Genomic DNA, 27,555 nt, shown 5'->3' on the forward strand with positions numbered 1-27,555 from the left:
ATGGAATATGGCCAAGGAGTCGCCGCATTTGGAGCGCTGCCAAGCCGACTGAGCCATGTTTGTTTTGGCTTTAAGGACACGTCGGGAAAGGGACCTTCAAAGGCTTTCGGCTAAGGGGCTCTTTTGAAATGGGAAGTTCTGATCAGAAGTGGGCGCAGCCGCTTGGCCCACACACCCACACTCACGATCACCGATCGGTGATCGAACATTGGCAATCGGCGATCGGCGGCCACGAGCACGAAGATCGCCTTCGGCAGCTACTGTGGCACATGCCGAGGCGGAACCAACGAGAGAGAGGTCCGAGTCGGGGTTTAGTGAGTTCTCAGAGAGCTCTCGCAACAGTGTTGATCGATTTTAAAGTTAAAATAATAAACCAAATTTAATTAATTAATTAAATTTAATTTTAGTAGAAAATCTATAAGTATACATGGGAAGAGCAAAACTGAAATTTCTATTAATTAAGAATTATGTTATTCCCCATTCTTTTTCCATTTCTTATAATTTCAATTAATTAATGAAATATCATTTCCAATAGTAAGTTAATATTTGTTAAGTCAAGAAGACCTTAAAGTAGCAAGAGTTAAGCTAATCACATCGCCGCGATCCGAGTTTTTAAAAACAACTCACATGGGTTTTGGGACGCACCTGAAGATCTGTCTAAACTAAATTTTTCAAGTTGTTGCACCTTAAAATAGCTCTGTTTTCATAAGTAAAATTAGATAAACCGGCATCACTGTTTCCCCAACCTGCTCCCGTTGGAAAATTGCAGTTGCAGCGGCCCACGCTTCCAATTGGAGCAGCTTGGGGGCTCTCTCTCAATCTCTCTCAGTATTTACTCGCTCTCATCCCCTACGCTGCGCTATACTGGTCTTTCTGGTTTCTGGTTTGTTTACGATTTCAGCTGGAAGCGAAAGAGAGCCGCCAAGCGAGCTCGGTTCCACAGCGATCGCCAGTTTTCCAATAAACTTGCACCGAGCAAGACCTGTGTGCGCGCGTGTTGGAAAGTGAAGATTCTAAAATCACAGAAACCCTGCCAAAAAGTACGAAAAGTTTCGACAAGTTTCGGAAAGTGTGATTGCGAAAATTGCGAGTAGAGCAAACCCATAACGAAATAGTTGCCAAAGTGATCGAATCGATATCGATAACGCGATCGCATCGATGTGCGCGTAGTGGTGCGACGCGTATGATGAGCCTGACTGTGCTCTCGCTGCCGCAACGTTTCAAGCGAATCCTGCAAGCCATGATGCTAGCCGTGGCCGTTGTCTACATGACGCTGCTGCTCTACCAGAGCGCCTACGGATATCCGGGCATCCAAGTGAGTTCAGTAGAAGATCCAGTGCGGTCCAAGTGCGTGGGCGCTTAGACCGAAGACCGAAAACCGAAGACCAAGACAGAGATCGAGACCAAGACCAAGACCGAGAGCCTCGAGAACGGTGAAAACTGTCATACGCGACGACGGTGATCTGCATAAGTTTTGCCCCACACACAATTTGCATGATCCCCGCCGATCCCTGCTCCTCCGGTTCCCTGCACTTTCATAAATCAACGACGTTTGCAGCTGCGCATGCGTCCGGCATTCGGCGTCCGGCTCCGGCCGTTAAAAAACCTTTTACGCCCTTGCCTTGCATATAAAACAGTTTCGGTTCTGACTTTTTTGTGCGATTTTATACACTAGCCAGGAGGAGTACTATAGGCATTATCAGGAAGGAATATACAGGGGATTTATACTGTAAATTTTATAGCATACGAATTTTGAAAGCGAAATAAGAAAGATAGCTAAGAAATACAAAAGAATTACAAAGATAATACAGAAAATGAATAATAAAGTGAATATTTATAACGTATATTATTGATTCTATTCTATTAATATAAATACGTATGTATATTGAGTCTTTAGGAACTAGTCCTAATCTGAGGACAGCTCAATTTTCGAATTTTTACGCCAAAAAAAATGTTGATATCTCAGTAATTTTCTAGAATTCTGTTCAGATCACTGGATTGAATTTAAACTTTCTATCCATTTTAAAATGTTTCTAGAACATATAGTTCTCATAATATAGATAGACCAAAGCAAATCTCCTTTGAATTCAACACTTTGCATCAGTTGTAGTTGTCCTTTTATAACATTTCACTTGTCCTGCTAAGCTTAATCAAATGAGAATCACTATATCCTGTTCCTTGGTAGAGTATACCCAATTTCAAGAGTTAAAGACCCTGCCTTCCATTACTGTATTATTTCTTTTTTTGCCGTCGGCAGAGCGTCGCCAAAGCTTTCAGTTGCTTGATTCCAGGGTCTGTCAGGGTTCTGAGCCCAGTCTTGTCTGCCCGTTTATTATTGTTCTCCTTTTTACTTTGGTTTTGCATAAATTTTTGTGTAATAAAATATTGTGTGCTAATATTACGAACGTGAGGCCACAAGGAGGAGAGGGATCCCGAGGAGGAGGTGGTGGTGGAGGCCAGGTGGGAAAGGAGAGGAGACGTCTCTTGTCAGTCGCATCGCAGATAACAAATAGTTAAGTTCTGTGGGAATTTGCCAAGAGCACCTCAAGTTGCACCTGAAAATAGCACAGGAATTTCGGTTTGCATTCCAATGACACCTTTGATTATGATAGTTATTACGCTTTCTGAATACCTTGAAATTAGAGTCAAAAACATGGATTCAAATGGTTCATGTAAAAATATTAATAATAGTTTTTTCCCCCATTTATTAGAAGCTTTGTCTTGACTTGTTTAAGCCTCAGTGGAAAATAATACAGACAAAGTTCCATATGAATAATCATAAAGTTTCCTTGCTTTGAGAATAGGTTTATTCCCTTTCCTTCGATCAGCTATCCAACAGCTAAAACGCTCTTCCCCCGTGGCAACATAGTTTAGAGTTTGTAATTGAATCAGCTCCTGCATCCTGTAAATATATCTATGTAATTCCCAGGATTTCAACTCCTTCCTGTTTCTCAATTTGCAACTCAATTGCCCAACTTCTGCGAGCTTGTGTGTGCCCCTTACTCTGGAATACTTTCGCATGTTGCTGCTGCTGGAGTAATTAAAAACTTTATGTTGTTTTAATTCGGACAACGTTGTTGATGTTGCTGCGGATCTTCTGCTGCTGTAGCTGTTGCTGTTTTATTTTACTTGTTGTTCTTGTTGGTTTCTGGAGGTCTAACCGGAAACTCAACTGAAATTAGTGCTACACACATTGCTCTACTAAATGCTAAAATGCTGAGCCGGATTAAAAAACTGCCGACAACCGAACATGGAGCATGGAGTGGCGGTTCGTCGTTGCTCTTTTCAATTGAAGTTCTTCCATCATTTTCAGCCATCGGAGGTCTGTGACTTGTCCCACTTAATTGTTGCTGTTGTCGACCGCAAAACTGCATGCAACGTACAATTTGCTTAATTTTTTTTGCAGTTTATTGAAGTGTGTTTTGGTTTTGTAGCGTTTTTTTGTAGCTGTTTCCTAAATGTTGCGCAAAAATTGCTGTTTGTTGACTTTGCTTGTTCGAATTCCTCGAACTGTTGAACAGTTGACTGGACACAACGCCACTAAACTTGGGTTCGGCATTCGGCTGATAAAGCAATAATTTCGAGATTAGCTGGAGGGCAGGATAGGTCCCACCAAACTACACCCTACTCCACCCAGTTCCAAGCTCCAAGCTCCCAGTCACAGTTTGCCAGTTCCCTGGTATCCATGTCTCATGTCCAGTTTGCTGCTCACGTCCACGGATCGCCATGTCGCGTGTGTCTGACGCATAAATCATAAACGAAATGAATAATAATCGTCAAACGATTTGGTTGTTTATGAATTTGTTTAAAGTGGCGCACCGAATGGCCATCATTGCTGATTGATTTGAGTTTTGTTGTTGTGGTTTACACATAGAGATATAACGATGTATATGACTTGTATTTAACTATTGACAATATTATTACTAGGAATTTAAAAATTTTGAATTGATAGAAATTGGCATGAAGTTTGGTTACAATAATATGTTACATTCAAAGAGTAATTAAAAGGGTTCTTATAAATAATAATTATATAAGGGCTGCTGTTTTTACCTTGAATAGATTGATATACAATAAATAGTTAAAGGGAATAGTTAAAAGGAATTTTTGTAAACACCTTCTTCAATAACGCATACTTAGTAGTAAAAGTTGTCTTAAAACTAAATATTTTAAACAATTTCCCAACCTTCCCTTCCTTGCTTTTAAACCCCATTGTTGTTGTTGTTTTTTTAAGTGCAGGGTAAATACATAATAACATTAACAAACTCTTGAGTTGAGGAGCATGCAAATCAGCTTCAGGAAGGCAAGGCACAGCCAAGAAGTCTTCCCCAAAGACAAAGCCAGCAGTGACGAGGTGATTCCTGTTTTTGGCCAGGCCAAGAGCAGGTGCCTGCGCTTCCCATGGCCAACCGGCTGCAGCTGGCTGGCAGCTCCAACTCCGACTCCGACTCCCTTTGCCTGCTCCAAACCTGCCTCCTGTTTCTTGTACATATAATCGGGCCGAAAAAGTTGACGACATTAAGCTGCAGAAGGCGCCTGATAAAAGGAGTATCTGCAGCTGGGCTCCCGAGTATCTGGGCAACCAAGCATCCGAGTATCTCGGTATCTTTTGGTGGTCGCTTAATTGAGCCTGGCTGGCTGGCTGGCTGCTTGTGGGCATCTTATCTTAGATCCGTATCTTACGGATAATATTGTTAAACAGCATTTAATGAAGATTTTCCCGCTCGCCCAGCTGGAGTCGCGTCTTTTGATTGCATTTCTGTGTGGAATGTCTTTGATTTTTGATTCCGTATTTCGTTCGGGGTATCGGGGTCTCAACTGATTTATGCTTTCCGTTATGGGACCAGAGTTTAACTCAATTAATCACCGCACAGGTCGCATGGAGTAGATGCCATTTGGCGCCCTTTCATATCACTCGCTCGCACCTCGCCGCCCGATTCTTTTGCTCGTTATTAATTGACAGGGAAATGTTTATAAACATATTAATCACGCGGCTAATGAAGCATTAGTCATTCGAGAGTGGGCGTGGTGGGGGGGCTGCGATTGTGCGAGCGTGTTAAATTTGTTTTGGGGATTGGCCTCGCTTTGTATCTATCGGATTGCCTTTCGCCCCGGTACTTGTATCTTGTAGTTCATTACACTGAAGAAAACGAAAAGAAAGATAATAATTAAGAACTCTAGATAGCTCTTAATAATTCTAAATCAATTTGTCTTAAAGTATTAGATTCATTCAAATATTTTCCTCTGTGCACATTTTGTATCTTGTTTCTGGCGGAGTGCGCAGGCGGCCTGCCAATATGGGCACATGTGCGCTGTGCTTGTATCTCCATCTCCATCTCCATCCCAATCTGAATCCGCATCGACTGTCGCTGTATTTGTATCTGTATCTTTGCTTGCTCAGTTCCATCACGTTCGAGTAATTCGCAAATCCCACAAAAGTGTCACAAAGCATGGCTGTTTGTAGTTCGTAGTCCGTGTACTTGATTTGCATACTAGTACGGGCATTCCACTTGCATCATGTCGCGGATTGGGAACTGGCTCACATTCTAATCCAATCCAATCCAATACGATCCGATCCAACCCGAACCTTGAATTTGCGGAGCCAGCTTAATTGAAAGAGGCGTTCACCGCCGACGAACTTATATAAGCCCGCTCGGTGGCTTTCACTGTTTTTCAGTTATCCGTTTTCAGTTTCCAGCTGAATCCCTCACTCAAGTCACGACTTCGTCGCTATCTTTCTTGGCCAAATCGAGACAGTGATTTCCCATACTCGCAATTTCTGCGGCGGCCAAATTAATATTTCAACATTTTAATTGCCGCTGCTTCGGCAGTTCCCAGCAGTTTACACCTGCCACTGTCATCATCATCTCATCGCCGTAATCCCACTCCCATTCCCAGTTCCTCATTAGGGAGCTGCCATTATATTGAACACCGTTTGGCTGTCGATCGTGCGGCAATAAAATTCTATGAGCCCCACTTTGTGGCCCGCTATCGACGAGACAATATCGTGTGAAGCAATATAAACCAGCGGGGTTTTCTATATACATACATATATATATTCTCTAGTTCCTATTCGGAGCGAGAAAAGAAATTTAGGGAACAAAAGAGGGAAGTTGGTGCTAGATTTATAGCGGAAGTTACTGTCCAACTATCAGATTTGCATATATAGACAGGAAAATATTACAAAATGAAAATCGTTATGTTATATGCTACTTAAGATCATTCTTGTCTAAATAAAATTAAAATGCTATCAATTGATATCTTTTGATAGTAAATAATATATGATATATAATAAATTCTCTATTAAGATATTCACTCTTACTTGTTAACTTGATCTTAATTATATTCATTTGAGAAGTCCAACGTCTAAACGAAATGAAAATAAGTTATTCCGGGGTTCACAGTCCTCAATTTCTTCTCCCAGTGTACAAAGAGAGTGCCACAAATGGGCTTTCTTTCTCCCAGGGTATTATCTATTCGAGCTGCTTCCCAGCAACCATTATCTATCCGCCTCAATCAGAGCAATTCACTCCCCACCTGTCCCCATTCCGAGGACGGGGCCCATTAAAAAAGCGCTAGGGGAAATCTTCGCTGCGAAGAAGAGCAATTGAAGAATCGCCGACAACAAAAGCAAATGAACCTGTTATCAGTGGAAATTAATCAAGCAGTTCAGCTCACTCCGGACTCAAAGCAATCTCAGTGCCCCTTCGGATCCCTATGCCATCGCAGTTCCAGATCCAGCTCCAGCTCCAGTCCCGATCCCAGTTCAAATCCCTATCCCAATCCCAAGCCCAATCCCAATCCCTATTCCGATCCCGGTCTGTGTTTGCTCTTACTCAGCATTTATGGCGGTGTTGCTGTTGTTTATTCTGCCTGCTGCCGCTCATTTGTTTGCCATTGTTGTTTGCCATTGAAGTTCGCCTTTGTTTGCCAGGTGAAAATGCTTCAAGTAGAGGTAAAGTGAAGTGAGGTAAGGTGAGCTGAGCTGAGGAGTGGGAGTTCCCTCTTCGAGTTCGACTTGGAGTCGGAGTGTCTTGGCTAGCGCGAGGGCGTCTTCATCTTTTTATTGCCCTACGTGCGATTTACACAACAAATTTACATTAGCCCTCCCGCCACTCTTTATATTTCACCGGGCTGACACTGAGAGAAAAACATAGGTTAAAAGAATTTACACTTTTCAAGATTTAAAAAGCTTTCAAGAAGGGTTCATTCGTTTGAGTTATAATGCCTTGTGTATTATGAATTATTTAACAATGTTCTTTAGATAAAGCTTAGACCGTTTTATATATAATTTTTAACTTGTTTTTAATTTACAAATAATTGTATCTTTTAAGCCCTAGTTTTTTCAAGTGATAAATCAAACACTAATGAAAACTTCTCTCACTCTGCAGGTGCCACACAGCCAGGTGGTGGATGGTGGCCTGGCCAGTGAACCCGTGACCACACATCGCGACCAGCTGCTCCAGGAATATGTGCAGTCCTCGACGCCCACACAGCCGGGAGGAGCAGGTGCTCCGGCCGCCTCACCGACCACGGTGATCATCCGGAAGGATATCCGGAGCTTCAACTTCAGCGACATCGAGGTCAGCGAGCGGCCCACGGCCACGCTGCTGACAGAGCTGGCTCGGAGGAGCCGGAACGGGGAGCTGCTCCACGATCTCTCCCAGCGAGCGGTGACTGCGACGCCCCAGCCGCCGGTCACCGAGCTGGATGACATTTTCATCAGCGTGAAGACGACGAAGAACTATCACGACACGCGGCTGGCGCTGATCATCAAGACCTGGTTCCAGCTGGCCCGCGATCAGGTGGGTTTCCCAATCGATCTGGCGATCCGTTCGTCGATCGATCTTCGATTAGTCGGAGCTAATTTCATTGCGGCTCTTTGGCTCTTTTGGGTGGGCGACAATTGGCTAAGTGGGGTGAGCCCCGGAGCTGCAAAGGTTGGCCAAGATCCTCACCTGGAGATTCGGCAACTCTTCTGGCTTAAGGGGGTTTGGCTTTTGGCTAATTTGCATAATGAGTTTTAAAGCTGATTTGATTCGATTTCGTGCCTTGATTTTATTTCGGGCTGCTCATCGGGGTATATTTATGATTTCTGTTTCGAATTTAATACGTTGGATTTTGTTTTTTGCTAACGCTTAATTGGCCATAAAAATGTCTTCATTCATTTGGGGATTAACTGGTAGTTAATAGCCATTGAATTTGCTTAAAAAAGACGAAGAAAAAAAAACTAATTTAAACGTTTTGTGTTTATGATTTCATTGAGTGCTAAACTTTGAAATTCAATCGAATTTCGTCGGCTCAATGGGGCCTTTTGTCTGGGTGAAAGGATTCGTATTTATTTGTGGTTATTGCTGCCAGTTTGCTGACGCTGCTCCGAGTGCCAACTTATGCAAAATCACGCGTCACAAATGTGTTTTGTTATTGTTTACACAAAACTGCACTCGTCGCCGGCCAGTCACAACAGCAACGGCAACGGCAACGGCAACAGCAACAGCATCACAAAAACAAAAACCAAACCAAAAACGAGAAAAAACAAAAAACACAAATAAATAACCCCAGAGGGACATGACAGAGTGCTCGCCGTGTATGGTACCTTTTTTGAAAATTGTAAAAATGCTTGACGAGCACGTTTCCACGGGGCTTGAGTTCTTTTTTTTCTTCTTGCCTTTTCCTGGCTGTCATATTTGCAAACCCCTCAGGAGCAGCAGGAGCCGGAGGCTCGGAAAGGGGGACTTTTAGCTGGAAGCGGCTATCGTTATCGGTATCGATTGGCAGGCGACCATATAGAGCAGCAATTTCCACACTAAACGTGGAACCACATTCGCCGGCAACAAGCTCAGTTTGGCAGTCAGCCGCTCAAGTTGCTCCTGCACTTGCAACCAGCAACCAGCAACCAGCAACCGGCAACCAGCAACATTTCCCCGCAGCAACATATATCGCCGGGCAACAATTGGCCTGCTCCTCATCTTTTCCTCTTTGGCTTTTCTTTTGCTCTGGCCAATTATTTTGATGGAAAACTCGGTGATGGAAACTCTCATGTTGCTGCTGGGGCTGCGATGTTGCGGCTGTTGCACGTCATTTGCTGTGTGGTTAACAGCAATGTGGAGCAGCGACAGGCAACAACTTTGAGTTGCGTTCGATTTGATTGGCTCTTCAGTATTTGAAAACAATTTGTTGTAATTGCATGTTGTTGTTGTCTATCAGTTGTTATTATATGTTGTTGCTATTGTTGCTGTTGATTAATGTTTGTTTTGTTGTTGTCAAGACAGCGCCCATAAAAGGGCAAAGCCTGTCTTGGCGAACCCAATGTTGAATTGATGCTTAACTTGTTTTTGTATTCGAGAAGAATTGGAACTCGAGATATTTGTAAAAAAGAAGGTAATCTTTTGTTGGAAAACGTCTTTAGCTGGTTTTAGGATTGTTCAGGATATAGAGTTGCAAATTAGTAACAAAAACAAGATTGATTTTTAGATTTAAACACATTTTGAATAAGTAATAATAACAAAATGATATCAAAGTTAACTTTTTGAATTATAAAGAGGTGTATTATATGATTTATTGTAAAGGTATAAGGTATAGACATTATTTTAAACAAAATCTTATTAAGTTACCATCCTAGAAATCCCAAAAGTTATTATAAATACTAGGAGTGCCCCTTAAAACCAAGTATCTTGGCGAAATCTTTCCTAGGTCATGCTGTCACTCAAGAAAACTGAACACCAACTGCGTTTGCCATTATAGATCAAGAGATCTGGTACTTGACAAGGCACCAGGCAACGATCCCCACCATTTCCCCCTTGGCTTATCGGACGTTTGATGAATGATTCAAATTTTTCATGCTTACAAATGAGCATAAATTACTGTAAACAGTTTTGGCCAAAACTGGAGAGCCGCGGCAGCAGCAGCTCGACTTTGATTGAATGCCCCGATGCGGCTTAAGAGGGGGAAATCGCTTTGCATTTTGCATTCGGTTTTTATTTTTCCTCTTTCCACTTGGATATTTTCCGGCGACCTGAACTGAACCGACTTGGGCTACCGTTTTCGAGCAGGTTTTTGCAGTCAGCGATTTGGGGATTTGCATGCACTGTGCGGCGGCCGAGCAGTGGCAGTCGAAAGTCTGCGGACGCATGTCAAATGTCAGCTCGCTGGGATCTCCGAACTCGGACTTGACGGCTTGTCCACGGAGTGTTCCTGTGGGTGGCTGTCTTGCTTGTTTTTATTTCTATCTTGTCTCTGATTTACTATTTACTTTTAATGAAGCTTCAGTTAGCCTCAGTTTCAGCTTTTTGGCTGTGCCTGCCTGACTTATTGTTTGATTGATCCGCCTGTTTGGCGGTTAACCAGTTTCCTTGGTTCTGAGGAAAACCAGATTTGCCCGAAAGCTTGTCGCATTTTATTAGGCCCACATATATGTGTGTATGTACTCGGTCCCTGGAAAAACAATGTCGTAAAACTCTGTTAGACAAGTCCCCAGTTGGGGCTATTAAATTCATAACGCGCCATGTCCCACAGTTGCGGCTTAAATCTCATTAACTCCGGCTCCTTTGCCGGCATTTCTCCACTTGGCCGTCTGAATCACTTAGCTTTCGGTTCTTGGCACAGAGCTCTCTGGTGCCTCGGTTCCCAGTCCTCTGTCCGTGGCTCTGTTTCTGGGCATTTTCGAGTTGACAGCCAGTCCCAGCCGGGGCCCCAGTGATGAATCACTAAATGGGCAACAGCCGGAGTCCACTGAATGTACTTTTAGTACAACATAACGTATTGTACACCTTGAAAAATGGGTGGAAGAATATTGAATAATATTTAAGAGACACTAAACATAATTAATTAAATTAAAGCCATGTTGCCAAATTGTTAGGAAATGTTACTTATATTTTAAAAGAAGGGCTTTAGAGATTTATGTTCAATATGCCTTGTTTTATATAGAATTTGGTATATTTCTTTATCTGATTTATTTTTTTAAGAAGTGTTGATTGAAACTTGTCGACTATGTAACATTTATTTTTATTTTGAAAATTAAAAACATATTTTTTTGTTCGTGTCTTGTATCTGGTTGCGTCAGCTGGTCATAAATAAGGAAACGGCACTCGTCCGCCTTAAAAACATGAGAGGAAAAACAAAACAAAAACGAAACAAGAACGACACTTGGTCCGATCTCGTTATTTAAGCTTTTGAGCTGTCCCCACTTTGATTTGCCTTCCCCGGATTCATGTGCATGGGCATGCATTGCCAATTAAAGCCCAATTAATGACAATAGTCAACGGACAAACTACCGAAAGTGTGCCGCCAACGCACAAGATACAACACAATTCCAACAGATGTTTATTTAGTACAGTGCGTTTCAAAAGGGTGCTTGATTCGGCTTGATCTTTCGAGGGGAATTTCGAATCCTTCTACACCCTTAGCTCTATGATTTTATTTTTTTTTTTCGCTATAACCATATGCCTTACACCCATGACTCGCACCGTATAAATGCGCATTCATATACATTTGAGCTTTATCATATAGTAACAGCCCGTGCCTGAACTTTGGCGGGGGCCTGTGCTCTGTTTGAGTTGTGCTCTCAATGCTCTTCAATTGAATTCAATTCGCAATAAATTGGAATTTCAATTGTTGCTGCTTTTCGCCGGCGGCGACACAATTTCGTCAGAGTTTTTTCCCTCACCCAACATGCCACATCCACCGGTCTTTTAATCCCTTGGAACCCGCATGGAACTTCCTTTTTAATGGTTCACTCGCATTCAGTTCATATTTGCACTGTGCATATGATGCCCTTCGCTCTGTTTATCCGCACAGAATTCGATTTCAGAATGTCCCGCTTGATTGGCTCTTAATCACTTTGCCATCGGATCAATTGAATGCCGAGGGGAACCCCTTTCTCCCTCTCTCTTTCTGTGTCTATTCCCGAATCGAACAGAGAGTTCAGCAAATCACGTAATTGATTCATTTGCTTGTTTCTCTGGCGAGCATTTAACACTCTTGTATTCCAGGTGCCCCGAGGCAACTTCAATTCTCAGGTGAAGACAAAGGTATTTTCGGGGGAGAAACAAACACAGGGAGAATGCCCGAAAACCCATAATTAAAATCTCAGCCTTTGTGGTTTCGTATACGAATAGCTCGAGAAGATTACGCAGAATGCGAAACGCCCAGAACTTGTGGTCGCTTCCTGAATTGAACGATGCGTGCGCCTTAGCATGATGAGCCTATAGTTATGGCCCGCACTTTACGTCTAGGAGGGGGCATCGTCTTTAACAATAATTTATAGATTTTTAATTGTCTTAAAGGGAGTATTTATCAAAGACGATAAGATTTCTTGACTTTAGGAACTTTCAATGGCTGAATGGGTCTTTTAAATTTCCATATATTTAAAATATGGAGGTATATAAATTTCAATTATTGTATTAGAAATTTTATAATCAATATCTTGAATACTTCAGCAGTTCAGTTCTGGGAATTTGTTAGTTTCATACTTGTTCCTTGCTTAATATCGAAGTATTTTATGTTCACTTTGTCTTCGTTTTATTGACATTGCAAGTGCACAAGTAAATTGGATTTGCCATAAAAAAATGCATATAACTTAAATTTAATAGTATTTTTTATTGGTTCCCAGTAATGGGCAACTTCCTAAAGCCGATCAATAAAGTTATCTGGCGGCAAGTTTATTGGAAGTCTTGACGAAATTAGTCACATCTCAAGACTATTCATTTTGCCAACTTTCACTGCACTGGACACCAAATTTTTGGAAAGCATATCCCATGGCCCACGCCCCCTTTGCTCATAGATTATAGTTTCGGCCGCTTTTCGTCTGGGCCTGGCCAATGCAGAAAAATGCAGACAAAGCCGCCGTTTCGCTGTGCCAATGCGGTTGGTCAGGAGCGGTGGTGGAGTTTGGGGTTTCGTGGAGGAGGGAGCTGGAAGTTGGAGAGCTGTACCTGGTCTAGATGTAAGGCCAGCTGCAACCGCAGACAAAATGCGCGGCTAGCTGACCGCACCCCACGTGCTTCCAGGTGAAACTGCCGCAGGGCGGGGGACACGAGGCGCGATCGGGGATCACAAGGGTGGGCATTAAATTTTACACTGCACAAGCGGAAAACGCCAACAGTCAGTGGCCAAAAATACTGAAATACTTGAATGGTTTCGGCCAAATGGTTGGCCACAGTTGCCTTTGGCCCGCAGCTGCAGTTAGAGACGCAGACGCCATTGAAAATGTGCATTGCTTGTTGCCGGTTTTCGCTCGGTTTTGTTTTTCTGGCCCCAAACACTACTCTACTCAGTTAGCCAAGTGGAGTTGTAGTTGTAGATGGAGTCGAAGTCGGAGCTGGCGGCCAGCTGGTGTGTTTTTGGTGGGCTTTTGGCTTGTGCTTTTCCTGGGCCTCCTTTAGTTCTTTTTTTGCCTAGCTTTTTCCCTCTCGGGCGCCGAAAACATAACGAATTGTTGTGGCAATCGCTTCGTTCCGATTGAGTGCATGCCACGCCATGGAAATCCAGTCAAGCTGCCCAGATTTTTCAGCTCCCAAGTGTTGGACAAATTTATGAACTTTGGAAGTATATTCCATAACTTGGTAGTGCTAAAAACTGTGGGTTGCTAAGCCTGTTGAAGGCGTATTATGAAGGGAACATATAAAAGTTGTATTTCCCTAATGTGTATAATTATTTATTGGTGCTAATATTGATGTACTTCCACCAAAATAATACCAAGTCTTATGGCAAACCAAATCATTGATCACAAATTACCAAATTGATGTAACTATAGCTTTCTTCAGGACTAGATCTTTAATATTACCCACAATCGATTGACCTTCATTTCTAGTTACTCTCCTAAATCATTTTCTTTTCAAAATCCAGTACTATTTACTCATTTGTTCCAATAAAAAAGTCTACACTCTCCGAGGCAAAGTCCCTGATTTTGCGAGTCTCTGCATTTCCAATCGCGGCTTTCAATTAACTCGACGTTCTAAAGAACTCTATTTATGGGAGAGTTCCATCAGAGCGGCCAAGTTTCGCCATAAATTTGCGAAACACGTTGTAATGCTGTTTGTCAACAGTTGGAGCAGTCACATAAATTAAAAGCTAGTCAAGTGCGGACTGCAACTGCAGCATCAGCATAGCAGCAGCAGCAGCAGCAGCGGCAACATCAGCGACAACAGCAACAGCAACAATAGGAGCAGAGGCAACAACAAGCCGGCAACATGGTGTTAACATTTTTCGCCCCAAAGCGGCGGAGCACATCCCAAACCAAAGACTCCGAGAAAAAGTGGAAAAAGTGAGCTGGAAAAAAAAAATCTCGTAAAAATCCATTAAAATTCAAGAGACGAGGAGACGTTGAAAAGTTTTCTGCTGCTGCTGCTGCTGTTGCTGTTGCTATTGCTATTGCTTTGGTGTTGCTGGTGTGCCTTGTGTGTTGCTGTTGTGTATAAAGAACTCCAACTGCAGGCGAACTGCTGGCAAACGTTGACTTTCTAACTGTTACAAGTCGTTGCTCAAAATGCTTGCGGAGCGGGCGTATTGTTTGCCCAAGTTGTTGCCTTTGCCTCTTACTTCCACCAACAACAGAGACATGGCCAACAGCAACACGGCTAACAACGCCGTTCGTGTAGTTGTCAAAGCCTTAAAACGATTTTCGCCTGATTTGACACAAAGGCAAAGGCAAAGGCAAAAAGTTATTAAGGCCCCGGCCAATTGAGTTGTTCGGCTAACAAATTTATTAGGGCCAAGAGAGAGATAGATGTGAAACTTGGCCCGGGGGAATGTCGCGAAATAGATTATGTGAAGATTTTTCGGTGAAAGCCACTAATGAGAAAGAAATCTACCATTTCCCAGGGATGGTCTAGAAAATATTAATCGATTCATAAATCGATAAAGTGTGCATTCTATAGTTTAGGCAGAAACAACAAACTTATAACTATGCTAACTATATATATTGATTAAGACTAAATTTTGAGCTTTAAATCTGAAGCTAAAAAATAAGATGCTTAAAACTATTTCGATAAATCCAATATACTGACACTTGTAATTTTAAATTTTCGTATGACAACATATTTTAGCAACATTGCAAACCAGCTTCTACTCTGAATATACAACCCTGAAATAATAGTGAAAGCCACTAATGAGGAAATAGCACCCATTAACTATATAGTACCTCCTGAGAATTCAGAACCCTACCGCAGTCAGCGATGCATAAAAGGCGGACTCTGAGTTTCTTCTGTTGGCTTTTTGCTTGAGTTATTTCTTGGACCGCTTTCGAAGACATCAGGGTGTGTGGGAATTTTCTTATCTGATGGCTTGTAAGCTGACCAAACGCGTTTTTTGTCTTCGAATAATTATGCGGCTGAAAAGTAGGCTCGAAAGAGCGGCTCCGGAAGATTCCCATGATACGATTTCTTGTAATTTACATGAACCACATACAGACACAGACGGGTCTACCTACCTTCATTTATGCAAATATCTAACTTTGATTGCTTTTGATTCTTTTGCAGACCTGGTTCTTCACGGACACGGATGATCATCACTACCAGGAGAAGACAAGTGAGTAGAGGAAGCCATTACTTATTTACCCGACCCGTCCGATTTTTTGCCCAAAATTATATTTCCGAGCGCGGGGGAAGACAGCAGCAGCAGCGAACGAATTTATCACAAAAGATGAGCCTCTTTTACCTGGCCGACCTCTTACCTTTCGAGATCGCCAGTCGGCAGTCTCCATAAGCGATCCCTTTCGTGGTCCGTTCTCAATTTAGTTTCACATCAGCCGACTGCCACGCCCCCAGCACCGCCTAATATTGGCCACTGTCTGGGGCCAACCGCCGAAAACCGATTAAAGTTTATAAATTCCTCGGGAGAGAGAACGAGCGGGGTAGCTTCATCACTCACCCGCATTTTAATTGAATTGCAGCTCGGGCTGCGCTTCGATTTTTCAGTCTTCACAGACTTTAATTAAAAAAAGTTCAAATTTCAATTTTGCTTCACAAAAAATTGTATTTCATTTTGCATACAACACTGGCAAACACCGAACGGAGAACGGAGAACCCAGCTTCCAGGGCCAAGAACCTACATACATATAGCCAAGACGATCTCAAGTTTCACACACAGACTCCTTGGTATTTTGATTAGGCCCCATAGCTGGCCAAAAGGATTCGGCTAAACACGCTCGGGGATTTTGAGTTATGTGCGGACTTGGAGCTGGAGCTGGACAAAGGATAAGAGCTCCAAGGCCCCGTTGTCTTGTGTTTAAATATTTCAACAATTTTCATCCAATTAAGGCGCAAAAGTTTTTGTGCGTTGCTCTGCTTTTTCACTCTTTTTTTATATATTTTTTTATTTTTTATTTGTGTGGTGTGTTCGCTTTTTATTCCCCGCACTGCCGCCTGCCGTCTGCCGCCTGCATCTTTATCTTTGGCTGCGACGAAGACGACGACGGCGGCAGCTGTCAAACGATACAAAATGTATCCGCTGGATATGAGCGGCATTCTCGGCTAACAAGCTACTGTTCTGGGCCTAAAGTTACCCGGCCATTTAGTTAATTAACATAGAAGTGGGCCCTTCTGTTCCCTGTTGGCCAGCTTAATTACCAATCTTTATCAGCCTTCTCATCCCGCATCTCCGCTTCCTCCCTTCCGTTTATTTTCAGAGGGCCATCTCATCAACACGAAATGCTCACAGGGCCACTTTCGCAAGGCGCTCTGCTGCAAAATGTCTGCCGAATTGGATGTCTTCCTGGAGAGCGGCAAGAAGTGAGTATTATTATATATAAGATTAATTCCAGAACTCTTAAAAACACCTTTCTTAGATCTCTAAGGGTTTATTCACTTGCTAAATACTAACATATAGTTCAGTTTTATTGATATATACTTTTACTTTTTAAATATATTGGTATGAAGGCAAACTATTTCCGACAGGGGTCTCTTAATGTACTCAATCTTCCCTTTCTTTTTGCTTTATATTTCGGTAAAGATAAATATTAAATTTATAATGACTTTAAACTCACTGTACTGAAAGTAACACTTGGCAAGCCACGTTCAAGTCTGAACCTGTGAACTGTATATACTTCCCCATTGATTGGAAATCCATACGTGTGCTCAGCTTCAATTTCATGCAGAATTATGGCATTAGCTGGGGAGTTAAGAGGTCATGTTGCAAGTTGCCCGTGCAGCAGCAGCAGCAGCAGCAGCAGGCAACATCTTCTGGTTCTCGTCTCTGTACCTAAAATGTTGTCATATTTGCCGGCTTAATGTTCATTCGATGCATTTCTGGTTAACAACTTGAGGGAGCAATGACTCCTCCTTGTGGTTCTTACTGTAATAATAGACTTTAATGCTTTTAATAAGCGACCGCAGGAGAAGCCCATCATTCTGTCCATGGGCAGCACAAAACACCCAGCTCCCAGTTTGTGCTGCAGCTGCCATGCGTTCTAATTTGCGCAATTAAGACGCAGCAGCAGCAGCAACATCAACTTGCAACAGAAACAGCAACAGCATCCACTCAAAACTTGTCCAGCGACCGCAGCCCAAGAAAGAAAAGGAGCGGACCAGAAAAAAAGACACTTCAACTAGCGCCCAAAGGAGCAGCCTAGAAATTCCTCCTCCTGCCTTTGCTTCGCTTATTTGTAATTACACTGAGCAGCGACTCGGCAGCAGCAGCAGCAACAACATCATGAAGAAATCTAGAACAACTCGGACATGCTTGGACTTTAGATGATGAGGAGATGAGGCTGGGGCCTGGATGATGACGATGGCTGAATGCCTGGATGGCTGCTTTCATCTCAAGTTGACTTGCCGTTTTGGCTTAGAACTTGAAACTGTCATTATACGAGCGCGGAGCATGCAATCAATAGCGACTGCAGCAGCAGTGCGCCTCAGTGCAGCAATGAAACAAAATAAATGGCCAGCAATGAAAATGTGCAGTTATGAGGTAGTTGCTCCAGCCTCAGCTTCAGCTCCGGCTCCTGTTGCTCTGGCTCTTGCTGGTGGTGGTCCAAAATAAGTTACAAAAAGAAAAAAACAAGAAAACATCACTGAAAATATGAAATGGTATCAGGTGGCACAGGAAACTGGATGGCCGGGCATCCTTCTGGCTGATTGGCAACGTTTAAGACTCGGCAACAGCGGCACCAGTGGCCAACACTGGCCGAAGAAAACCCGGGCACAACATGAAAAAGAGGTTAATTAACGTGCATTCGAACTGGCAATTATGCCACGCTGCTTTGCTGCTTTTGCTTGTATGCTATATGCTACATGCTGCCCTGCTGCTTTGCCTGTTGCTTTTTACAGCCCGAATGTTGGTCGTCGTACGCAGCACGGCAGCAGCAGCAACATGTTGCTCATTGCGGGAATTGGTTTTGGTTTTTTTAGGCAACCGTGGGGCGTCCCTGCGCAAAAAGTAGCTCTATTAAATGCAAATCTCGCCAGCTCTTTTAATTGCATCCTCCGTCTTGGCAATCTGAATTTATTTGCCATAAAACATGAATTATTTGGCCCACTGTGCGGCGTCAGGGGAAACGCCTTTCGCTCGCCTTGAATGGCTAATTGCAGCCGCTGTCGGTGAGCCGGGCTTGTCGGTGCTGGGTATCCATTATAATACCAAACAATTAGTGCAATTTAATTAAAATTACAACAATAGCTGCGGACAGCAACTGCAAGTCATAGAGAGACAGACACGGTCAAGAAACTAGGCGATGACCTGGCCCGTCACTCAAGACTCCTTCAGTAAGGGGGGAACTCCCACTCCAAAACTAATCCAAATTGAACAGCACCGACAGCTACCATCAATTATGAACTGTGGCATACACAGAGAGAAAACTTGTATAATAAGGAGCTGCTTGATGATATTCCATTTTCAGTTTTCACTAGATAACAGCTCTATTTTATTGAATGTAGATCTTTAACGCATTCAACTGGGATTAAGGTGTTAAAAATATTACCAAATTTCTTCCTGTGTAAAAATTCCAGGCCACGCAGGCGCCAAAGGTTCGCTGTGCCCCCACTGTGCGCGACATTTGCTTTCGACTCACAGGGCTGGGGCTTAGGGGGAATTTATTAATTAGTTTTGTGTGTTTTTTCGACTCTAAATTCCTTTCTCAAAGCTGCCTGGCCTAATCTCTTTCGATTTATTTGTTTCAAGTTCTAATTTATCTCCGGCTCCGTGCATTTGTGTGCTCGGTCGGGTTCATTGGGTGTGTGGCCACACCTAAAGTATCCAGCAGATACCAGATACTCAGATACTCAGATACTCGGGGCAAATAATAATGTGTGCTAGCTGGCAAAACTTGTCAGGCAATTGTATAAACGTCCACTTATCTGATTGCAATCCGAGGCTGAGGTTCCCGAGCCCGTGCCCGCTGCCTTTCCCTGTGACGCATCTTGTGGATACAAACACATCTTGTGGATACATCAGGCGACCGGGCACGTTTCGTAATCAACATTTTGACACAATAAGCGCCCCTTTTTTCGGGGCCACCAGACGACGACTCGGGTGTAATTACAACACGTATTATGCGTAATATTCACAGCATAAAATGTAAATGGGGCAGGGAAATGGTGCCGAAGGATGGTCTCCACTGGAATGGGGCATCAATCAAGTCGGCCCCGATGATGATGATGATGTTAATGCTGCATGCCACTTGGCTCTGGATATGGATGTACTCTGAATGTGGATTTATATCGGTCGGTGGGTGCGTGGGAATTCGATTCGCCCGCTTTTCGATGCGGTTCATCAATGAAATTTCCCAGGGCAAGGCGGTCCCTTTCACCCTTTATAGTAAGTTAAGTTAATCCCACACTGAGTCGTAAAATAATAGAGGGAAAGAGGAGTTACAGTCGCACACACACTGGATCGCCTGACAGGGAACTCTGGGTACAGTGAACGAGAGTACTTCAAAGATGCCCAAAGATGCCTTTAAACTATTATGCTAACTCTTTGTTTCAATAAGTTTTGGTTTTAGAATGATTACTCTTCATTTTTATATATTTAAAACCATTACTTTCTGTTGGAAATCTTCTCACTCTGTAGGGTTCACTCTACCAAGCATTCACTGTAGATCCATCTAAGGCTGTGACATTTTTAATCGCGGTTTTGATGTTGCAGTTGCAGTTGATGTGGCTCTTGTTGATGTTGCTGCTTCGTAATGCACTCGCTGATGGGATTTTCCTGGGGCGGAGTGGCGCATATGTGAAAAGCCAAGCCAGATGCTGCCGCACTGTATGTGTGAGAAAATTTTCCCCCATTTCCACGGTTTTTGCGGCCAGGGGCAACTATTTATAGAGAGAGTGCGAGAGTGAGAGATGCGTGTGAAGCCGCCAGTGTTTTCCCCATTTTCCTTTAGGGGAAGAAGTACCAGCAGTGCACTCAGCGCGACACTTCCCCAGCCAGTTTAGAAACGCATCAATTTCATTTATTTGCCACTTGTGGCATCAACAAACACAGCCACGACACCACAACAATCCCAATTATTCAATTGATTCCGCGGAGCCCAGGGAGAACGGACATATGTTGACATTGTGTCGCGGCTGGCTGGAAAAATGAGATCCGAAATCTTTGTCAGAAATTGTGGCAGCGGAAACGGGCAATTTCACGGCAATTGCAAACTGCAACTGCAACATCAAATATACATTTGTACAAGTATATGTACATATATGAGAGTTTATATGAAGTTTGACTAGGAAATGCAATTGCTACTCCACATCCGGGAAGTGCCTGTGCTTTGCTCTACATTTCAATTAGCGCCTTCCCAAGCACACACCCACACCCAAACCGACAACCACACACTCAAATCCACACCCATTCGCATAATCGCCGGCAATTGCCTTCAATTTGCGATCTCAAGTGCGAGTGTCCGCCAGCAACAAGACACTAGACCCAATATTACTTGTTCAGGGCTCAGAATTAATGATTTGCTTTGTCAGACTCGGAACGACGCCAGTTGACAAATGCGTTTCAATTGTTCACCAACAGCCTCCCAAGGAGAAATGTATCTGCGCAGGCGCACGTCTTCTTTAATATTTGACTCATGAACACAGCAAAAAAAATGAAGGTGATTTAATGATTATTATTATAGAAAGTATACATTCTTAGAAATACTATATTTTGTAATAGGTTTGCATTCCAATCGGTAGCAAATATAGCTAACTGGATTCACAAGATACTTGGTGCAGTTTTATTATTCCACATTCTCTTCTTTAATAATCAAAGCTAGATTTGTATTAAAATTAACCATTTAAAAACTTGACCTGACTGGATTTTTTCCCCTGTGCATACTCCGAATGGAAAGCATCGAAGATTGCATTCGAAATGAAAAGATTAATTTCCCTTTTCGACTGGAGGAGATGCAGTCGCCACTCGTGTGGCTGTTGCCTTTGTTAATGAGGCGAGCAGTTCGGTTGACTTAAGTGGTTGTGCGGCGGCTGCTGCTGCTTAATGTAAATATCTTGTTGTCTGCCCCCACAAAAGCAGACAGAGATAGAGAGGAAATAAAAAATAAAAGTAACACAGCGCAGACATCATGACACATTGATTTGTATCAATCCGCGAAGCGAAACTCGACTCTGGACAGATACTTTCTGCTGCCCGGCCAGATGACAGCTGACTTATTGCTAATTGCAGGAGAGCCTCCAGGAGTGAAACCCAAACCCGAAGCCCGAAAACAAAACGAAATGGAATGAAATCAGTTCGTCATCGTCGTCTGCTGGGTTTTTGGCGATCGCTTATCTTTTCGACCGGCTGTCAAAATACTTTTAGCGCAGAGTGTGCGCTCCTTACTAAGTTGCCTTGCCTGCCCGTTAATGCGAAATCTATTAAGCCCAGGCATCGGGGCCTGCAACTCGGCATATATCTCCAGATATATCTCCTTTGCGCCCGACTTGAAGTGCCCCGTCAATCATTTTTTATTGTGGCCCCAGACATAAACTCATTTCGCCTGCAATGTGGATTGGAATGGCCGCCAACGCCCCGCCAGCGGGTTTTCTTCAGAGGATTGGGATGTGGCTCTGTTTGCTGTGTTTGCTGCTGGTGGGTGAAAGGGGACAAAGTGTGGGCAGAGGGGACTCGGGGCGGGAGAACCCAGCTGGCAGCTGATCGAAATCTGCCCACATCAGCAGCATCAGCGCATATACTATATGGATATAACTGAAGCCGGGTCCAAATCCGGAGCTGAAGCTATGGCAACGGCAGCCGCGGCAGCAGCGCGAATAATTGGAAAAACGGCTATGGAAATAAACTAAAGTTTGCACTCGTTTCGCATTTCAATTTTTTCTCGGCCAACGGCCACACACTCGGATGCACTGAGAGAAATTTGAGAGATTTTCTTATGAACCAGGAGAACTTACTTTGGGGAATGTGTATAGATTTTTAAATTGAAACTTAAACATTTGAGTAACCGGAATGCACAAGAAAAATGTTGCTAAGAACATGTATCTAATATCCTTCTTGTTGCCTTGTACTTACCATTACCAATTCATTAATAAAATACGATACAAACTCATTTTACGTTGAAATCAATTTAAAATATTTATGCATTTTTCCCCTCTGCATTAAGAAGTGCAATTCGATGCAGAGATAAACTGTGAAACAGAGAAACCGGCAGAGCCAAACAAACAAACAAATAAACAAATAGTTTCGAAGCGGAGAATCGAAGAAAAGCCACCATCAGCGATCCCCGAATCGATAACCCAAGCCGGGGGAAACCGGGGGAAACACCAAATGAAAACATTTTCATAAATGCCAAAGAAATCAAAGACGGGGGCTGGCGTTAATTAAACGACATCGAACATAAAATAGCAGCTAGGTTTCAATTTGGATGGAAAAACAGGGGAAAGCAGCAGCAGCTGGGAACTGACTGGGTTATGCTCTCTGCATAATTAAGCAAATTAAACGCGCATTTTTATGCTTCACGAAGCTATATCGAGGACTAACAGTGCCAGGGAATGGCAGTATTTCTACTATATAGAGGCAGGAATCGAGGAGTCGCAGTCTTTTCGCACAGATATCGCATGCGGCAGCAGCAATAGCAGCAGCAACAGCAGCAACATCAGCAGCAGCATCATCCAGGCAGGCAATTTATGAATGCCAGGCTTAGGAGTAGTTTCTTGTGCCGCACATACACACACTCTCCACCACTCCCCGCTTGCACCTGGTTGCAGTCGCAGCTTATGCAATAAAAATTATATTAAATTACCCAACAGACGCAAAGACAAGACAAGCCAATCCTCCAAGATTCAATACGATTTTATTGAATACTTACGAGCTCAACGAAAGTAGCGAGCCCAAAGAAAGGCTCCTGCATAGTCGAAGGTAGAGATACTCTTTGGGAAATAAGAGTTTTAAATATTAAAGGGGGTTCTGTAGAGATGAAATACTACATCAGCTTAATCACAGCTCTAACAAGGAAAATCTACATATCATTCCTGGTTAGTATCCTTGGACTATGACTGGCAAATCGCTCTCAGGGTATCACCCAACGATATGCCCAAGTTGGGCATCCTCTTACTAGGGCCTCCAGGAGGATGATGATGAGGGTCAGTGGAGAGCCGGAGTTGGAGCTCTCAGCTGCGGCCGCTTAATGCCATCATTAGTCCACCGCCGGCTACCGGATATGGCTGATCGTTTGTCACTACAAAAACTGCAGCTGCCTTGGCAGACTCGCAGATCTTTATCGTCCCCTTGGCCTCCGACTCGGTAATTGCAATCTAAATTAGTGCACTTTTTATGCGGCTTAACGGAAAAGGCCTTGAGAGGGGCCACATATGCTTTACTGGCTAAACGAATCGATTTGGAACAAACATGGGTGTTACTGTATGCCGAGATTGGACACACAGGAATTTCTAACGCCATAGAGGACGTCATTAGCCTCTGGCAGCTTGCACACCTTGTCCGTGGCCGGGCGGCTGAGTCGCTCGGCCAGGACACTGAGATCCAACTTATTAACCCGCACCATCAGCGAGGGCTCCTTCTCCACGGCGCGGCACACCACGCTCTTCTGGCAGTTGACCGGCCCGTTTTTGCTGTGCCGGAGAGGAGCATCCGGGAGGACGCCAATGATCTGGGGACCGACATCCACTCCCACCCGCTTGCTGGTGCAGGAGAGGCACGTGATGCCGGTGTTAATGAAGCCGGCTGCCCGTGGGCACTCGTCCTTGTCCTCGAGGCGGTGCAGTCGGCCTTCGAGGTCGTCGAAGCGGTCGCGAATGTACTTTTTCAGTGCCGGCATGTGTACCTTGTCCAGCTTGCTGTCCAGCATGTCCTGCAACTCCTCCATCGTTCCGATAAAGGTCAAGTTGTACTCCTGGACGAGTTTCCTGATGCCCTCGATCTCCACCACACACTGCTTGACCAGCTCCAGGCGCTTGAAGAGTGCCTCAGTTTCCCGGAGGAACTCCTGCAGGGTCAAATAGAATCTCTCTAGCTTCCGGCTCATCTGCTCCATCTGATCAAGGATCGGGGTGGCTATGAACCTCATCAGCTTCTTCATGAAGTCCACGTTGGCCAGCAGGCTGCATGCGATCTTGTTGTCCTCGTCACAGGTGGTGCAGAGATCCTCGCAGGGCGAGGCGTACTGCTCGGCATTGTGGACTCTTAACTTCTGGTCCTTGGCCTTGTTGCAGATGCGAATCTGTTTGAAATGGCACTCGAGCTTGGTCTCCAGCTGCCGTATGCGCTGCTCCATCATCTCAACCTTGTCCAGTTGCTCAGAGATGGGCACAATGGTCTGCACATCGAAGGGCAGCGGGGAGATCTTGGACTGCTCTAGGATCCGCTCCATGCACTTGCCCTCGAGGCCACTGATACTGACCACATCATTCTGGCAGTTGAGTTTCTTAAGGAGCACATTAATCAGACTGTGGAGCACGGCCACATTGGTGTGTGTTAGCTCTGGCACCCCGAGAGCAATCCTGGTCAGCTCCTCCAGCGTCAATTCCACGTGTACTGGCATTGTGTAACAATGTAGTAATGTTTATGTTGAAAGTAAATGTAACCTTCCTTCAAAAGATCTGATTTTGTAACAAATGTGTCTGCCTTTGTCTATTTCCAGGTGGTTCTGTCACTTTGACGATGACAACTATGTCAACGTACCGAGGCTAGTGAAGCTTCTGGACGAGTATAGTCCCAGCGTGGACTGGTATCTGGGCAAGCCGAGCATCTCGTCGCCGCTGGAGATCCACTTGGACAGCGTAAGTGCAAATGCCTGTTATTTCTGCATATTTTCCTATATAGAGTTCGTAATTACAAGTCCCACTGCGATCGATCGCCTTTCTCCATCTGCTGGCCGGGCCCAGCTCGATCCAGCTCGGGCAGCCGCGGCAGGCCGTTATTTATGTGGCCACCATGGCCATTTGTCTATGCCGCCATTTGGCTTCCAGCTGCCAGCGCAAGCTATCATTAATAACCGATATGATCTGGCGCGGCACTAGCAACAGCCACGGCAGCAGCAGCAGCCCCAATCCCAATCCCAGTCCGAGTCCCAGTTTTGGCTTCGAATTCGAACTTGTTTCCACTCCGCGCCATTTGAAATATGGCCAGCTGATCCATGGAACCGTAAGCCTTTAAGCCAACGCTCCAGGTAGAGCGCCCTGATCGGAGCCGCATGCATAATTAAGAAAAATAATATGAAAAAAACCCCAAACTTTACGCTTCATTTGCGGGAGAGAGAGAAAAAGAGATCCTGTCAGGTCTCGGCTTACGCTTTAGCCAGGCCCATGTATTAAGTTTCCTCCTCGCACATGTCCATTTACATGGTCAATTAATCAGGCCAGCTTGACTGCCCGTGTTTTTTTTCGGCTCAATTTTCTCTGGGCCATTGCCAAAAACCAGAAACCAAAGCCGAAAATTTCGATATTTATTTAAGTTTATCCTTTGGTCCAGTCTTTCTGGGCCATTCTCCATTCATGAGCCAGTTCTTCCGTTAATCTCGTTTCTTTCCCACTCTCTCTTCTCCTTTCGGGCCAACAGAAGAACACGACGACCAACAAGAAGATAACCTTCTGGTTCGCCACTGGCGGAGCTGGCTTCTGTCTCAGCCGGGCCCTGACCCTCAAGATGCTGCCCATAGCAGGTGGCGGCAAGTTCATCAGCATCGGCGACAAGATTCGCTTTCCGGACGATGTCACAATGGGCTTCATAATAGGTGAGTTTGCTAAAAATATAAGCTATTTAAAAGGCCAGGTTTTTATATACATTTCTCCTCTATTTTCATTCAACAGAACACTTGCTCAAGGTTCCTCTGACTGTGGTGGACAACTTCCACTCGCATCTGGAGCCCATGGAGTTTATACGCCAGGATACGTTCCACGACCAGGTGTCCTTCAGCTATGCGCACATGAAGAACCAATGGAATGTGATCAAGGTAGATGGTTTTGATCTGAAGACCGATCCCAAGCGATTCTACTCCCTGCACTGCCAGCTCTTTCCCTACTTCAGCTTCTGCCCGCCCAGATGAGCTGGGTGATCGCGATCCTGATCCGGAGATGGAGCCATTTCTGGATCCCATTTGGCTGTTGCAGGCGCACGTCTGCCGCCGGATCGGTTGTGAACCGATGGGGCAGGCGTCTAAAAAATATAACAAATCTCGCCACTGTGATTTAACCTTAAGTGTATATGGTATACGAGTAACGAACGGTTCTTTTGTGTATATAGTATAGCGGCTTCCAGCTCGACAGATGTGCTTCCTAATGGTCTAAGTTTCACTGTAGCTCTAGGTCTTGCAATCTTCCAACACACTTCCAAGTGCTTCCCTATAGCGTTACACGGCCCTGTTCCGGCCAACTTAGCTTGTAGTTAAATTAATGGTCTAGTCTATGTTTAAGTTAGCTTAGCACCAGAGAGACCGCTTGACCCTCTGCTGTGTAATACTGTAATGCAGTCTAATGAATTGGCCTAGAGTAGCAATATGCGTGTATATAGTATAGATCTAGTGTGTGCTCAGATCTAACCAAGAAATGTTTAAACAAGTTTGTTAATTTTTAGTTTGCTTAAATAAAACCGAATATATTATTAAAAAATTAACCATAATTGAATGTTTTAATTTCATGAAGGTTGCACAGATTTACAGATTTCTAAGAGATTATCCCTGTTTAAATCAGTGGTATAATACGACTTAACAGGGCTGTTGCTTACTTTCTTGTTAACAGATCTCTTCTCAGCGAATCTCACTGTTATACGCACTGTTATCATATGGCTTATCAGCTATTTTTTCTTCATTTTAGCTTATGGCTAAGATTTCTGTTAAGAGCATAGAAATATGTAAGGGTTGGAATAATATACATATATCTTTTTACAATTCCTTGGTAAAAAAAATCAGGAAGAAGTAAGTAACAAAACCAAACAGTATTTAATTGGTTCAATTGAATGATAAATTAATACTTAAAACAACATGAATAATGCTCCCCATTAACACTGAGAAAAGAACTTTGCATGCCAGAGAGCTATTGGAACCCCAAATCCACCTCGAGGGTCCTTGAACTTGGTTGTTTTTCGACTTGTTGGCCACATCGATGTTGCTGCGGTTGGCCTGGCTTATCGGCTTCGTGTCAGCAAACATTCTGTCTACTTGTTGTTCGGCCAGCTTCCTGTTGCCGC

General features: G+C 43.9%; 2 protein-coding genes across 3 annotated transcripts; one reads left to right on the forward strand and one right to left on the reverse strand.

Annotated features, from left to right (window-relative positions):
* The first annotated feature begins 887 nt into the window (after window positions 1-887).
* On the forward strand, window positions 888-26,982 carry fng (Fringe glycosyltransferase). Of its 2 annotated transcripts, XM_020960295.2 has the most exons (7): window positions 888-1,315; window positions 7,389-7,802; window positions 15,474-15,522; window positions 16,622-16,724; window positions 25,013-25,151; window positions 25,930-26,104; window positions 26,181-26,982. In XM_020960295.2, the coding sequence occupies exons 1-7, from the start codon at window positions 1,184-1,186 to the stop codon at window positions 26,414-26,416; spliced, it is 1,248 nt and encodes a 415-aa protein (XP_020815954.1). In that variant the 5' UTR covers window positions 888-1,183; the 3' UTR covers window positions 26,417-26,982. The 2 variants fall into 2 exon arrangements, with proteins under 2 accessions (XP_020815954.1, XP_086689820.1); XM_086833694.1 differs by lacking the exons at window positions 25,013-25,151; window positions 25,930-26,104; window positions 26,181-26,982 and adding an exon at window positions 16,781-21,214 and having other exon boundaries at window positions 936-1,315.
* On the reverse strand, window positions 23,684-25,023 carry LOC110189998 (uncharacterized). The gene has a single exon (XM_020960296.2). It carries the CDS (start codon window positions 24,911-24,913, stop codon window positions 23,771-23,773), a length of 1,143 nt encoding a protein of 380 aa, XP_020815955.1. The 5' UTR covers window positions 24,914-25,023; the 3' UTR covers window positions 23,684-23,770.
* Window positions 26,983-27,555: the final 573 nt, after the last annotated feature.

This window comes from Drosophila serrata, unplaced genomic scaffold, assembly GCF_035046125.1.
Source record: "Drosophila serrata isolate PLE 108 unplaced genomic scaffold, ASM3504612v1 contig_272, whole genome shotgun sequence".
Lineage (NCBI taxonomy): Eukaryota > Metazoa > Arthropoda > Insecta > Diptera > Drosophilidae > Drosophila > Drosophila serrata.

Coding starts and splice junctions, on each gene's coding strand:
- fng (XM_020960295.2), top strand. CDS start 1,184: ATGATGAGCCTGACTGTGCTCTCGCTGCCGCAACGTTTCAAGCGAATC. Junction 7,803..15,473: donor TCCAGCTGGCCCGCGATCAG/GTGGGTTTCCCA, acceptor ATTCTTTTGCAG/ACCTGGTTCTTCACGGACAC. Junction 15,523..16,621: donor TCACTACCAGGAGAAGACAA/GTGAGTAGAGGA, acceptor GTTTATTTTCAG/AGGGCCATCTCATCAACACG.
- LOC110189998 (XM_020960296.2), bottom strand. CDS start 24,913: ATGCCAGTACACGTGGAATTGACGCTGGAGGAGCTGACCAGGATTGCT.